At 47.8% G+C, this 16,026-nt stretch overlaps 2 protein-coding genes across 2 annotated transcripts in view; both read right to left on the minus strand.

The window, feature by feature from the left end:
- Positions 1 to 704, minus strand: part of LOC107192770 — a 60,293-nt gene extending 59,589 nt beyond the window's left edge. The window contains 1 exon segment of the mRNA XM_015582106.1: positions 12 to 704. Within this exon segment, the coding sequence (XP_015437592.1) occupies positions 12 to 595 (584 nt within the window). The 5' untranslated portion in view covers positions 596 to 704.
- A 4,628-nt stretch (positions 705 to 5,332) lies between these two features.
- LOC107192785 (protein FAM151B) lies at positions 5,333 to 9,449 on the minus strand. The gene is made up of 4 exons (XM_015582122.1): positions 9,327 to 9,449; positions 7,293 to 7,528; positions 6,894 to 7,033; positions 5,333 to 6,813 (listed from the first exon to the last, which is right to left on the minus strand). The coding sequence occupies exons 1-4, from the start codon at positions 9,445 to 9,447 to the stop codon at positions 6,405 to 6,407; spliced, it is 906 nt and encodes a 301-aa protein (XP_015437608.1). The 5' UTR covers positions 9,448 to 9,449; the 3' UTR covers positions 5,333 to 6,404.
- Between the last annotated feature and the right edge of the window lie 6,577 nt (positions 9,450 to 16,026).

Consider the following 16,026-nt stretch of genomic DNA (forward strand, 5'->3'; position numbering starts at 1 on the left):
CGTCCGGATGCCAATCGCGTCTCGAACCGATCCTGTGCTTCCGGCCGTTTTTCCACCAGCTGTGATGTCTCTCGAAGCTGTTCTCGTCGGGGCCACGAGTTTTCTCGCGTTCGACATCGTCGGAGCCCGAGTCGTAGTCGGGGTCGCGATTTCTCGAATGGCTAACCTTGTGATGGTTTCTATCGGACCTTTGTCGGTAGCTTCTCCAGCCGTGTCGAGACGAACCTCTGCGCTTCTCGTCGTCCTCGTCGTACCAGCCGGTTCCGCGATAACCGCCACCTCGATGGTACCAGGCCGGATAACTCGGTTCGAACATTCGCCCGTGAAGGCTTATTTTTGCCGACCGAGGATAGGACCTCTCGTAATAAAGCCGAGCGTCGTAATCGAGATAGTCGAGTTCCTGCGACCAAGTCGATCGTCTGTCCGCGAGATCATGACGATTCCTTCGGTTGGCGATGGACTCGTGCCTGTGCCTGTGTCGATGTCTCGCGTCGTTCGCGGTGTCCTCGTGTTGCCGATGCCTCGCGTCGACCACGAACAGGCCGTAAGCCATCAGAAGGATCGAGAGCACCAGCAGCCTCCTGTAGCGCGTCATTTCGTCTGCCAAGCTGTTCTCAAACACCTTACATTATCCTAGCCACGCGATTCCTGTCCGTTTTGCCCGTTCTGCCCGTTGGAAATCGTACCTCCTCAACGATACATCGGGATCGACGCGGCACAGCTCGGCTCACCAATATCCGGTACACGCGACGGTCGCGGTCGAGACATTAATGATCGTTTGTACGATTAATTACGATCGATCACGCGAACTGTCGGGTTAGCCAGAGGCGGTTATTAGTTCCGTAGACGGAGGAATTAACGTAACGGTGACCGGTTCACCGTTGATCCACGTGGTGATCGCCGCGAAACAGAGGAAACACGAATATCGACGCGATTGGTCGTGCAGAACTACTCTTTTGGCCTGGTTCCAGTTCACTCGATTCCGTAAAAAATGCCAGCGCAACGGTAATCCTCGCAAGCGTCGAGCAACACTCGTATAGAGGCTAGCGGACGTTGGTTCTCGCGCGACGATTCCGCTCACGTCTCGCGCTTTCTTGCTACGTCTGTCGTCGTCTCGGACAGCTCCGCGTCTGGTCTCACGTCCATCGCGCGCTGGTTCCCCTGTAATGCGCTCGCGACGATTCGAGCGGATCGGAGCGTCGCGTAGCGACCAGGTCCCGGCTTTTAACGAGCTACCTTGCTTTCTGGCGACTGTCCAGGATCGGCAGGTTGCGATCGGTACCCCGGTACTCGAACACTTTCCTCGAGGCCGATCGAAATGCGCGCGCGTCCTCGCCGTCGACCGGCACAGCTACTATCTTTCTCTCTCTCTCTCTCTCTCTCTATGTCTTTCCCCCTGTCCGTCTTTTTAGTTCAGAACGCAGAGATTACACCGAATCGTATCGCGGACCGAATGTCGCGGGCGACTGAGGCCAGCCTCTCCGTCCGCCGGCCTGAGAGATCGCGGAACGCACTGCGCATGCGTGCGGGCGATATTCGTCTCCCCCTCCCGCCCCCTCCGTCACCCCCGACCGCCGGCTTTTCTGCGTCCCCTTCGTCCCTTACCTGTACGCCCGTGTGCCACCGCAACAACCGCGTGCACACGATGTTCCACGGACTCCCATGAACAACATACAACATCGAACATAGAGACCATCGTAGAGGCTCAGTCTGTGACGATGTAGCCTCGTCACAGGCAGAGATATGTACATACTTACATGTCTTGCTCTTTCACCAGATTCCCGCCAGTGAGTTCCTCGAGTGCTCCGATTTTTGGTACCCCACGTGGTCATTTCACTTTTAATTTAACGGCGTTACTCATTTCTTTTTGTAACCAGCATAAACGAGAAATGCACGTTATTCGTCACACCGGTATTACAGGTCGCGTTTACCCAGATATTATCGCGTTTCTATGTAACGGAGGGTTCATCCATTAGCCGACTCGAAAAGAAAGGAACGGCAAAGAGCAAAACGTTCGAAACCTTTCGAACGACGTTCGGTAGTTCGGTTAATACAGATTATGCGAAAGTAACAGGAGGAATGGGTCGAGCGAAATTCAAGCGGATTGCCGTGTCGATCGAATTCAAGACCGGAGGAGGCGGGCGCATCATCCTCCGCGTTTTTCTTTATCGTGGCGTATCGCGCGCACCGGTCGGTACATGTGTTCCCGTCACGCTTCGCGGCCGATTCGTGTAAGTACCGTCCCGATTTTACGATCGTCCCCATCTGAGCGACGGTACCTCGATCGACGCAGCGCGGCTGGCCCTTTCCACCGCTGCCGCCGCTCTCGTCCCATTCACTTTCGCGTCGCCATTCAGAGATGTTCGTCTGGACCACGAAATCCGGTCGAGATGCTCGCCGCCTGGAACGAGAGGTCGATGGGATCGTGACGCGCCATCCATACAACCGGTACAACGAGGACTGGTTTTTCGTCGCGTACGGAGGTCGGTGTCGGGCAGTTTTTGTCGCCCTTTTAAGCCGGCCGCGGTGCACGACGCGATAAATAAACACGGTAGCACTCCCCCCCCTCGATGGCTTCCGCTCCGATTCGATTCTCGATAAGAGTGTCGCTCGTCGCTCGCGACCTATCGCCGGCCTGCATCGCTGCTACGTCATCGGTTCCTTTCTTTCCAGACAGGAAGATGCAAAAAGGAAGCACCGTTGTCGTTCGAGACGACGGAATCCCTCGGCTGCATCTCGTCTGTCCCTTTCAACGCTACCACTTCGATCGCTTATCGCGTCTGTTCCCTACCAGTAGGATGTCTTGAATGGATAAACGTTTCGGCGGATTTCTAAATTTTGTCGATCTTAAACACCCCCCACCCCCCTGTTCTTCTGTACGACGATTTCTTACAGAAAGGTAGAAATTGATTGTACGCGATGTATCGTCGAGCAACACAATACACTCGCGCCGATTACCCATCAAGCCACGATACCCCTTAATCGTTTCACTCTCGCTGACTCGCGTTACCGGACATTAATCGCCGGCTATTCGTCAGAATCCTCGACGCGGTCGAGCGTGCGGCCGCGTCGACGCGAAATGGCGATTAAATTGCATCCCAGTCGGGGAATTTGAACGGTGCCTCTGGAACGCGTGTAATCAACCTGCCAGATAAATGGGCCGGCGATCCCAGGTGAGAGGGACGAGCGGACAAATAAATGACGCTCGAAGTTTCGGCTCTGTGAGACGATCCCGTGAAATGCAATCGTTTTCTTCGCGCAACACTGGGAAATTCGAACAACGATCGAGTAGAGTCCCGCGTCGTTTGTGAACGGTCACGATCGCGGTACTTGTGCACTTCTCACGGAGATATTGGCAATACCTTCTCCTGCGCTGGCTCCTCGACAAGAAGCTGCCGCGCCCATGGAGCGACAGCCAAAATGGCCCCAGCTTTATACGATTCGATTCGATTCGGTGACCGTGGGCGCTTTCTTCGGGTTTCTATTCTTGAACGTTGAACCGCCGGAACGATCGCGACTAAAGACATGTGCCGGCACGGAGAACACGCGCTTCCGTGGAATTCCATCAACATTTTCGTGAGCACGAAACTGAATTAGTCACGCGGAATTAGGCGTGGTTCACGTGCCAACGTACGTGTTTGCTGGGTGCAGCGATTTGTTCTATCAACGAGACCCGCTTCTCGGCTGCTTCGGGGTACACATCCGCGTCAGGTTCGTTAACACGACTGCTAATCGCTTTAGAAACCGAACGGTTCTTCGGCTCAGTTGACATTAAGGCGGTTTCAACTCTGACGTATCGTTCGCAACGATCACTGCAACTCAAATGGCATTAACATCGCGAATTGAGCTTAGTGACGGACAGTTACGTAACTGACAGCTGTCGATAAAAATGTACACCTTTGTGTTCCGCAAAATTTCATGCAAAACTGGATGGAACTGAAATTTACCGAGTCCATAACAGAACGAGCAGAGTTCGGTATGTCGCGCGTTCGGATACGCCGCCTTTGATTTGAAAACTTTTGCTCAGGTTCAGGAGGTTATCTCGCTAGATTGTGCTTGTAGGTCACTTTGCTATTCCCCGGAACCGGGCCACGTCTGTTAGCGAGATGAGTTCGCATTGTACATATATCGTGCGTGTAACTTTCCCCCTTTATATTCATTACATAACGATTCGCGTCCGACAAGATTTAGAGAACCCCGAGGGCAGACCGGTTCATCCCAACATCCACCCTTCCATGCCAAACGATGGCGTTTTCATTTCAAGCTCGATTCCCACGCGCGTAACGCATCGATCAAAACGGGCTCGTAACGCGCTGTTACGTTCAAAGGATGACTCTTTTTTCATGCCTCGAGCATATTTTCGTGTTGCGCACGCGAGAACAAGATTTTACATGAATCTTATTTTGCACGCCGCGCCGCACACCTGCGGAGCCGCGAACACAAAGGACGACGAGGATCGCAGGTCCGAGTCCGATTGTGATAACCGGAATGGATTCTTCTGTTTTTCGAGGTCATTCGCTGCTAGCGACCTCTGACACTCACGTATCCCAACAACGACACCTTCCACGGCACGCGATTCTACTTTTTTACCGCGTCTTACCTTGACACCGAACGTTCACGGACGGAGAATCTCTTACACGGAACGCGTGCGTCGATCGTATTGGCATCGATTGCAGCCAGACAATAAACATTCCCTCGTTGTAATTTACTGCGGTCGCACGTAGCGAGTGGTAATTTCTATCGAAGTAGGATATGCGATGGGAGTAGCGACAGCATGACCGAATCGAGGACAATCGAAAGACAAATAGAAAAGATCGAACGGTGGATCCGATTCTGCGACTTGCATCCTCCGTGACAAATGGTACTGCAAATATTGGAACAGAGTAAATGACGTTTTGGGTGGTAAGATCCTTGAGTCTTATACGACGACAAACTCAACTTCTACTGAAATATTTTTCGTTTTCTTTTTGTTCCTCGTTTAATAATCGTTTCTAGTATCTAGATGATTCACCGATTAAACTCTTGATAAATTGGCGATAACTAGGAACGGTGAAACGTAAGGTTTAAGCGTTACAAATACAGGACCCATTCGTATTCCATATGACAAGCGCCACCTGAGCGACCATTAATTCACGGGATTAGAAGTGGACCACCCGCGACACGAGGTCCAAATTTTAAATCCTGTTTCGGGCTTCCGTCACGTTTCGAGTCGCGTTACCCCCCATGTATATATATACACACACAAATACTGTCCTACCGATACAAAAGAATCGGTTAACACGCGGCGGACAGACGAAGGAAACAGCGAACAAATGAAAATTGCACGGACAAGTTCCGTGAACATTTGCACATGATTTTATTGTTTCGTTATCAAACGCGGTGCGCCGGCAAAGTAGTACGCGTACGCAATCCTTTGGCTTACATGTATACAGATTGTTGGAATCCACCGATAATATGCGCTCTACGACGGAACTCTACAAGCATGAATACTTGTATTATTCCAACACAGATTAATTGTCGAAACTAGTATCGAGTTTGCTCTGCGTCTAAGTCTGGGATATGTTCAAGGCAGGTACAGGCGATACGTCGGTGATCATTAAAAAGGTACGATATAACACACTACAGAGATGTCTCGCGTTCGACGCGACATCGTTCAAAAGAATCCTTACGCCTCGAGATATACACAAGAGTAGTGCGAAAAACGTTCCCATATAACTATACGTGCTCGTGATTTTTTTTTTGTTTCCGCGCGATCATCATGGTTTCGTCGGGACGCAAGATTCATATACGCGGTGCAGTATCAACGTGATTAAAAAGAAAAAGAGTGTTCGATTAACGTTGGACTTCTCCCTACTAAGTTATCACTTGAATCTGTAAAGGTCTCGAGTTAGTGAGTTTCTAGTACGTTATATCTTACCCTATCTTCTTACTCCAATAGTGAAAATCGCTTGAAACAGATACGGGATTACCAACCATCCCTTACCGATCGCGTTTCCATAGAATTCTAGTAATCGTGCCGGCCGCGACGTGGCGAAGTAAAACCGAATGTGGAAAAAGAAAAGTACAATATGTCCAGATGTAAAGCAAGATTTTCATTACGACGAAGGTATCCTAAGAAAGCCCCCTTGAAATACTTAGAAAACACGTTTGCAAATTAAGCTTACACGCTAAGAAGTACGCGCGATCGGGACACGCTGCTAACGCAGCGATGGCGACACAATGGATATAATGCTTTTGATTTGGAATCGTGACACACGACATTTCGCTCGCGGTTCGATTTCATCCCATCGACGACTTGCGTTTGCTTTCGAAACGGACATATTTCGAGGAGACGAAACGGAACGCGAGCTCTCGACCCTGAAATCCATTCGGTGCACGGAACGTCTGCTGAGTTTGTGTACAGCTCAAACTCTTCGCGTGACGCTCGAGAGGAACATGCTGACAAACAGAGACGCCCCGATAATCATCGTGGTGACGCTGAGACTGGACGCTCCCGATAGTTGGAGCTTCTTCATCAGACTTTCCGGTACGTCGATGTACACATTCTGGACATCGACATCTTTGATCAGCTGCGACAACTTTTCCGCGTTGACCTCGTCGCCCTCGGACGACCAGATGGTCAGTGTCGGGTTCTTCATTTTGGAGCTTTGCTCTATTAACGACTTGATCACGGTGGCACTGTTTGCGGCTAAACCAGCTCGTACGGCGTAAGTTACCGACTGAGTCACATTATGCTCCTTCAGGGTCTTGATCATGCTGTCGATCTGCTCAATCGTGTATGCACCGTCCTTGATGTTATCTTCCTTCCCGTATCTGAAACGAGTGGTCGCGTGAATTCGCAAAACATTAGCTAAAAGCTTTCCTCGCGGCAGATAAAGTGTTATTCCTCTTACCTTGTGGTCCAACCGATCGACAACGTGCAATTCTCGAATGACTTCGCTTGAGACACGAAGGCTTTCGCATCGACCGGCAAAGTGGTCGCGTTCACTGGTCCAGGAAGTATGTCCGCGTTGAGGAAAATGGGGTACTCGAACTGAAACGAGGAATGATTCGAACGATTAATGGCGACGCCGACAGTGAGTTATCGGTAAAAAATGAACGGTTAGAAAGCTTTGCGTAGCTGCTAAACGTTCTCGTGCACAGAGCACCCTTCTTTCAGCGTCGGTAATCGAAGCGGAAATAGCGGAAATAGTCCTAGAATATCCTTTTATCGGGAAGGTTTAGCGAAGCGTCCATCGCAGGGTGCTTAACAAAGATCCAGATGTCTAAAAATACGCGAACATTGTACGTACGTCATCGTGAGCTTTTTTCAAGATTGTCTGACTAGCGGTAAAGGCTTCCAAGGACTTGAAGTCGAGCTTGACACCCATCGTGCCTTTATTCGTGGAGACGGTCTTCAGGAATTCTTCAAGCGACAGATCACTCTGGTTGTTAGGTGGATGCGCCATTATTGGAATCATGTATGCGTTTTCTGCCGAAGTATTCAATCTGCCCAGCACCACGTCGCCCTCCAGCATCATGACGTCTTCTTTAAAAGCCAAAAAGAAAAAAAAGAAACAGAAGATTGTGAGCTTATGAAGATTACTATAGATGTATCAGAGCGGAAGAATTAAGGGCAAAGACTAGAAGCAGCGGTGCCATTAGAAACACGAAGGGCAATAGTGATGCGAAGGATGAAAAAGAACAGCGTGACAGAAAACCGGGAAAGAAAGCGAGAAAGTCGATCCGCTGTACAGCAGTCGTTGTAGACACGTGCAACGGGAATATCGATCACGTCTAAAGAGGCTGGAAGCCGCCGACGACGGATTCAACTTTCTCCCTTGCCCGTTAAATACGTCGGTTTTAGACACCCCGCTTCCGTCAACGAGTCTCTAAAATACTCTTCAATCCACTGTATCTTCTTCTCGCTCCGCCATCGCCGAAAACATATCGTACCGAAAAGTTCGACGATAGCTGCTGCAATCGAAACAAGATCAACAACTTAAAGACTATTTCTTCGGGTAACGAATCTTAATGAACTTCTAATAAAAAAAACGGTACGATGTGGTAACGAGGGGTGGTTAGTGTCCTTGAACAGATAGTTAATTTTGCTCCGTCTATAGGTCTGGTAGGAGATGCACCCAGTCACCTTGACATACATTTCCGTAATCCCGACTACAATCGCGGAACCCAGACGTGTGTTCACCGTTCTTCACCGTGGGGTGGTTTGATTAATCGAATCGTAATTGCAGCGACAGTTGCTTTTGAATAGACTTTCTAAGCTCCGAAAAAATCATTCGACTAACAATATATTCGACTTTTGTCAACCAACGGGGGGAGGGGCATGTCTCTCGTTCGCTTCCTGTTTTTGTCGCGGACGACACGATCAATCGCACGATTCGAGGATCAAGGTCGCGCGTGTCCGAAGACTGACCTTCCACTACGACAGCGTTAACGACGTCGTTCTCGAGCTCGCATTGAGATTCAGCGGAGACACCAGTCTCTTTCTCGAAAATCTTTCGTCGACGTGACCACAACGACGCGACGGTTCGTAGTGTTTTCCTGAATATTAACTAAGCGAACGAACATCCGGTACACCGACGACGCCGCTCCGGTCCTAAATATAATTTCACGAGCGACCTTCAACCCATTATCGTTCGTCGGTTTTGAAATATTTATTCGCGATAATTGACCGGGGGTTTTCTCCGTGTGCCGAGGGCAAACACATCCGACAAGTTTGGCTTGTTGCGCGCGTGTCTGGGGAACGATATATCGTGCCCCGAAAAATCCGTTGATGCCAAGGATTCTTGGCACGAGGGTCATCTCGCTTGAATGGTCTGGAGTTCGTTAACCAATGAACCGCCAGACGAACGAAAACGATGGGGATACGAAAGTCAGGAGGGTGAAACGTCGCAAAATCCGCGAGAAATTAACTGCTCATAGGAAACTAACACCCTCCTTGTACTTTACATTCTCTCGAAATTGAATATTCGCGATACAAGATACCTCTTACCCAAGGAGAGTCGAATCGATAATTATTGCCGCGTTGAACATGTTAGGAGCGTGATCGCGGAACCTTTGACACCGTTTAAATTTCGACGTGTCACTTGGCAACAAGACACTCGATCAAGCACTGCCGGGATGCAGCTTCTAATCGCGTTAAATACGAGAAGGACCGTGGAACGTTGTGAATACGAATTAGAATAGACTTCTTTCGAAGATTTCCATTTGGAGGAATGCTCTTAAAATGATTTAAAGTAATTGTATAAATGCACGCTGTTCTTAATAGTTTCGTGGAATCATAGTTGAAGGGTATTCTTGTTCGATTGTTTATTATTCCGACTTACCTCGTTTGAGCGTGCTGTTCAGGAGCTCTTGGCTGTTGACCGCGTGAGCCCAGACGACCCGCGTGAGATTACCCTCGATTTTCGGGAAGTACGTCTTCGGATCCGGGGTGACGCTACACATGGCAGCTTCTGAAACAGGCAAACGATGTGTCTAGTTAGAGCAGTGAACGGGACTCGACCTTCCGCATTAATATTCTCGAGGCCCCTCGACCTTTGACCCAATATTCGGTGGGGTCGCTCCATAATTGAGCGGACTGCGAATTCCTCGCGAGGTTGCGGCCTGGTAGAAGGAACCGGAGAATTTTTGGAGGTGGGGTTGGATGACAGAGAATCTCGTCCTACTTCGCTCATTGTGCCTCGGTAGATCGATAATCTCATCATTCGCTCGTTATCGGTGTTACGGCTCTTCAATATCGAAGAAAATCGTCCCCGGAAAATCGATACTTTCCCTTTGTTTTCGCGTTCACGCCAACTTCGAAACCGAGCAAAGGAAAATTTTTCCCTTTGAAGCTGTTTCCCTTACCGAACGTCGGACCTAGTTACGATTCGTGGGGCAAATTGGCGAGAAAAAGACTTCTGCGTGCGAATTCGACCTCGCGAAACGACAAAGGGAACTATTATTTCGTGATTGCGTGCAGTCACCGACGTATTATCTCCGAAAGCGCTGGTATACCTTGCAAATTTTACTTGGACGAATCGATACGGGGCGAACTCCCGATACAATGGTTTCATCTGACCCGTTTCCGGTCCAGCAGACGTGTGCAGGGTTGACTTTATGCGTTAGCCGATCGACTATCGGGCCGCGAGGGAAAACGAGCGAGCGGTTTTCCGTTTTTTTTTTGCCACACAGGAGTAATGGGGATAGAGACTTCTGACTTTATTCGTTTATTCATTTATTCATTTTTGTAAATAATGTCGCAAAGCATTTGTAGTATATATTCCCCGAAACATAGTTTGATATTACATATAACCATTCTGTGAATCTACATCGTTGACGATGTGTTAACTACCTATCGGTGTTCTATATATTCTTAGACTCGCGCGACGAAGCTATCCAGTTGCTTGAAAGGTCATCTAAAATGTGTCATTCGCATAGTAACTCTTAATAATAGGAACTGAAATTCAGACTCCAATATCCAGAAAACGCGAAACGATGCTCGATTAAACTCGCTCGCAAAGTCAACGGTGACCCGCTGAAAATTTCTGTTAGAGGCGGATAAATAATTGGAGAAATACAGGATGAGCCGCAATTTGGAAACGAGGTCACAGTAGATATAGATGTATATGTATATGTATATAGTCGAGCGAAGGATCCTCGTTGTTTTCGGTCAACGAATATCCCAACAGTACCTATCTTTTAGAAATGAAAACTAGATCCGTATAAAAGCCTGTAAGAAAAATATTTCGTGCTCATTCAAGTAAAAGAAATCTTCGACGTTTCCCCCGTGTGCTTTAAATCGCGGTATCTCGACTTCCGTAACCAAGAGCCCCCATTCAGATTCTTCTCTGTCGTTCCTACCACGACACTTCCGGCCGACTTATTTCCGAGCCATCGATTCCACACAGAAGACGTTTTGTCGGTGAATCGGTCGTCGACCACGTTACCCGAGGGTACATCAGGTACAACACCGGCCCCATCGTTTCATTGGAGTTCTCCGCTGTTTGAACAGTCGCGACGGCGAGCCTTGGGCTCGCGACGAGACTGACCTCGCTAGAGCCCGAGTCACACCGACGCGACGAACAGTCACTTCCGAAGCTCGTATTTTCAAAAAATAGGAACAGGATGCCTCCGAGTTTCCACGTACCACCTTTCTTTAGTTACGTACCTCTGTTTGCTGATACGAGTCATACACGAGCAGACTTTTCGCAGTCTTGTTTAATCGATACATCATCGATTTAAGAAATGAATTCTCTGTAAATTATAGGACGAGGTCGTCCTTGGAAACGCATTACCAGCTACCGCTTATCCCGTTTCGAGAAGCGATCCCCGAGCGACCGTTCCTTTTTCTTTGTTTCCCAGTGGAAAAACTTGCGTGTTTCGTTCGACGAGAGACATCGATATACATATGTACGTATGTACATATACCTAACTGGTGCTATGTATTTCTAGCCGTCTTCCTAAGCCCTAAGTGAAAACCGCTTTTACGCGAACTGAATTACTCGCAGCCGTCGTCTTCGTTTTCCGAGCTTAGATAGTCCGCGCTTCTGCAGTCGCGCGGATTTCCGGCGGAATTACCGGAGTAGGTACCTACACGCGCCGGTATCCAGTTCAGTCCGCTGAGCCGGTCGGACGGCTCTGACTTATGGTAATCGGGCTAGCTCGAATCCGGCTTCCATTTGCAGTCAAACTATCGGAAATTCCAATTTCCACTCTAAGCTCCGATCAGATTTCGAAGAAAATCACGACACCCTCGGCCATCTGTGGCGTCCAGTGGCATCTTCACTGACGCCGGGAGGATTGTCCAAACGTTGTTTCGAGAAAATCTGTGACACACGTGCTCGCTAAGAGGAAACGGGGGTGGAGCTCCGGGTCGTTACTCTTAGTATCCACCTCTACATATGTCTATGTATACCGTTTCGGTTCGCTCTAGTGAAAACAAGCGTGTTGCTATTATATACCAAACTGCAGCAAATCTGTTCAATACCATTACGAGCAAAGTGTTCTAAATGGATCAATTCCCTACGGTGGAATGCAACAGTACCACCCATCCTGATATATGAATTGCCTCTCTCTGTGGACAGAGTAGACATCGATACGTACACACAGCAGACATAACGTGGAGCACGTATGTATAACCGCAATGTATACACACCTTCTTTCCCGTGACCTGAAAGTCACTTTAACTATCGACTGCGTTTAACGGTAACGCGCAATTTATTTACAAGACAGACCACGTGCTATCGATAATACAGCGTTTTTATTATAGTCGAAGTTCAATGTCAACCTGACAAAACATTCCGGAAGGTCGAGACGGTATATGTTATACGCGTTTACATACGTTATGTTCCGTGTGTACGTATACATAGGTAAAGTGCACTGTTCGTGCTGAACGTCTGACCAGGCTTCTTCGTAACTAGGCACGGCCTAAACGCGGTGTAGTCAGCAACCCTACCGATGACGAAGTAGTCTTGATACGATAATAACGCGGTTAGTAGTCACGGATCTATTTTTGATCCGTGCGATGCGATACCATAGAAGTTGTTGGTACCTCGTGATACGCGATGAACAAAAAAGATTCGTAATGTCACGTTGTCCCCTTATTGTTCAGATTTCGTTATGTTCTCGGGGCGCAGTTCAGGGTTTCCATTACGCGAATGACCGTGGAACTTTTCCGAGCTAGCCATCCTAAAGTCGTTTCGGCTGAGTTAGGCGTATTCCGAAACTAGTCCGCCCTCAGACTTTGTAGGGCACCAGGAGAGAGGAATAATTCTCGTCCGACCAATCGATATACACCGGGTCACGAATTAAATCGAGCAGTTTGAAATATTATTGCAGGGACAGTTAATATAGACAAGACCAATAATACGTTTACTTTGAACACGAGTCGACACGTGTGTGTGTGTGTGTGTGTGTGTGTATCTACACAGGATCAAAACGATCGCGAATGTTTCGATTTACCAATCCCGACCGTATATACCTATTCTCTCGTTACAGGTAGAATAATATTTTGAAAACACCGGGTACACCGTCGAGCAGAGAATGCAATCGCCTTCGTTCGAATACGTTCGTGATACATTGTGTACGCATTCCATGCGAGTACATTAAACGATACGAGGATATCGGCATCGAAAGATAAATGATTCGCACGAAGCGCGGGCGAAGTGCAAACTCAACGGTAAATATTTCCTACCGATGGACTCGATCCCATTCGATTTTTCTAAATACAACTTCGATCTCAAATACAACTCCGTTCGATGGAAAGATTGCCTCGGAACGAGTTTCTTTTGTGAAACTAAATCTCTTTAACGAGTCGCGAGGTGTCCCGATGAAAATGAGTGAAAGACCAGTTAAAAAATTCACCGTGCAACCGGACCCGACTCCCGACGTGTTTGCTTAGTCAGGATCAGGCAGCAGTCCTTTCCGACAGCAAATATTGCGAGTACGTGAGCATAACGATTACAGATGCCAACATATCTAGGTTCAATATCCTTCCGAGAATTGCGATCGAAGCGGTACAAAGTAGAATTTATAACTATGAATGGATACTTCCGGTTCAGGTATTCAGAGAGACATACGCAGAATACGGTCCGGTTTCGTTGCATCACATTTTTTCCAATGTTACGTAACACCTAGAGATTCGTAAGCTGGTTCCACGGACGTAACGATCACATGCTCCCTTAATCAACGATATCTTATCTTTGAGTGGCGAATTATAACGACGATAAAATCTTCAATTTGTAGATATTGTTTTCACGGAACATAAAAATCAGACTCGAATTGGAAATTTAGTTCATACATACATGTACCTATACATATAGTCTACATACCAATGTTGACGCACCCTGTTACCAGCCAGCCGTTATCACTACGGCTTTATCATTGACAAATATTTTGTCAGCGTTCCGTATCCTTTTCTCATTTCGTTGAAATCGGAACACGCGCACCTCGAGCTTAATACAAATGGGAATTACAGATGCGTGAGTCATTTTCCACTGTACAGATAAGAATGCAGTCTCTAAGCGCCTCCACCTACCATGGTAAACATGCTATACTTTCTTGCGCAAACGGATAGCAGGGCAAACAGATTCAGATTGTATGGAGTGGCGACGGCTACGACGTCGACGACAACGACAACGACGTCGGTCGCATCGTCTTCGCGACCCAAATTGAAAATTCCAATATTCGGTGGAATTACGTAGGCAAGCCAGGGCTTATCGGTCTGCACAGGCGTACTGACACCGATCGCCATCATTTTACACCGATTTCCTGTTTACCATGCGATTGCTGTGTCGTGTCTGATACTTTCGATACACACATCCAGAACATTTCCCGGTACCCGATACGTATACATGTATGTACTTCCCTCCGTACTGATTGTTGTCGCCCAATTTTTTCGCATCCTGAAGAAAACTAACGCGTCGAATCGGCTTCGAACGAAAACAGAGGAGGATCGATCGTCCGAAGTAGCTTTTGATTTATACGTATTCGCGATTATCCGTTTTCCTCGATGAAATATTGCGACTCGAGCAGCGAGTGTGTTCGCAGATACGGCCGTGACGAGGTCTTCTGCCGGTATTCGCGGGAATTTACAATAATATTTACGGCAAACGATATTCGGTCGTGCCAGACTCGTTTTGCGGCCTGTTTATAAGTGACAGCAATCCGTTAATTAGTCCGCTAACGGACGGGTCGTGTTTATCATCGTTAAATAGAAAACCCGAAGTATCGATCCTAGACTCGGTCGATTAGGTTAATTAGTATTATTAATACGTCCTAATGGGCTTGGTCAGGCGATGATTAATTTTTCACCGCTAATTGTTTGCGTGCGATCCTCGGTCACTCCCGCCTTCCTGCCCATCCACGTCGCGTCGATGTCGTGCGAGCGTTAAATAGACATTCGTCCTCTGACCTTTATACGATTTCAACGACCTAAGTGTCGAATGCTATAAAACCAAGTGGTTCGACTAGACTAATTCTTTCTTTGAAACATACACTGTTAATTACAAAATCACACGTTCACCGAGGTCAAGGAATTTGAGAACGTTCAGCAAAATCCCGGGAATATTAGTGAAATTGTACACGATCAAAGTCTTCGTTACCATCGCGTTCGAACGATTATTTTCTATCGAGGCAAACGTGAGCGAAACGGCGATAGGCAAAGTGAGCGGTAAACAGAGTTTATTTTCGCACTATTTTTGCGCGGCACGTTAGTTCCATATTCTGCGGCGGCGGCATACGGTCACGATGTTAATCTATTTTTGAGAACGGCTCGCGTTACAAAGAACGCCAAACAGCTCCGTTAGAAAGCTCTGGAAAATGCCAGTACGACGCGCTGCGCCGGCGAAAAGAAAGGAGAAAACGCGGCACGTATAAAAAAAACCACGAGAAAAGCGACTCAAGTGCACGGTACAAGCATACAACGACGAGCTGAGTTGGTTACGCCCTGCGTATATAACACCGTTTGCATTTCGAAATTAATCGGGTTCCGCGAGCCCTCTTTGTTGGAACGACAAGCAAACCCCGCCGAGCATCGGAAATCAATTTGCTAATTTCGCGCGGTTCTTTGGCTGTACGAAATTGAAAACGTCGCGTAGATTGATCAAACGATACTTTTGTACGGCAACGAAACCCATTTATTTCGAACAAACGGACGAATTCGGATGATTACTTTCGGTTCCTGTGAACTAACATAAATCGAGTCCGCGCAAGAGTTCACGAAACACGGCACACCGAGAATCACCCCACGATCGAGTTCAACGATACAATTTCATCCTCCTCGATGATCCAAATCGTTAAAGGATCGACAGCATGCGTCGAACTATGCGTATCGTCGTTTCGAGCGCGAAATAATTGCGTCGGTTCCCGCGACATATCAATTTCGAAACACGTAGTTACCTATACATGCACATACGTATGTATTGACATATTAAAAGAAACGGCAGTCGTTCCGTGCGTTGCGTCGTGTCATTTCGTGAACCGAAACAACGGACTATCACGCGTTTGAAAAAAAAAAAAAAAAAAAAAAAAAAAAAAAAGGGG

This window comes from Dufourea novaeangliae, unplaced genomic scaffold, assembly GCF_001272555.1.
Source record: "Dufourea novaeangliae isolate 0120121106 unplaced genomic scaffold, ASM127255v1 scaffold379, whole genome shotgun sequence".
NCBI classification, from domain to species: Eukaryota; Metazoa; Arthropoda; class Insecta; order Hymenoptera; family Halictidae; genus Dufourea; species Dufourea novaeangliae.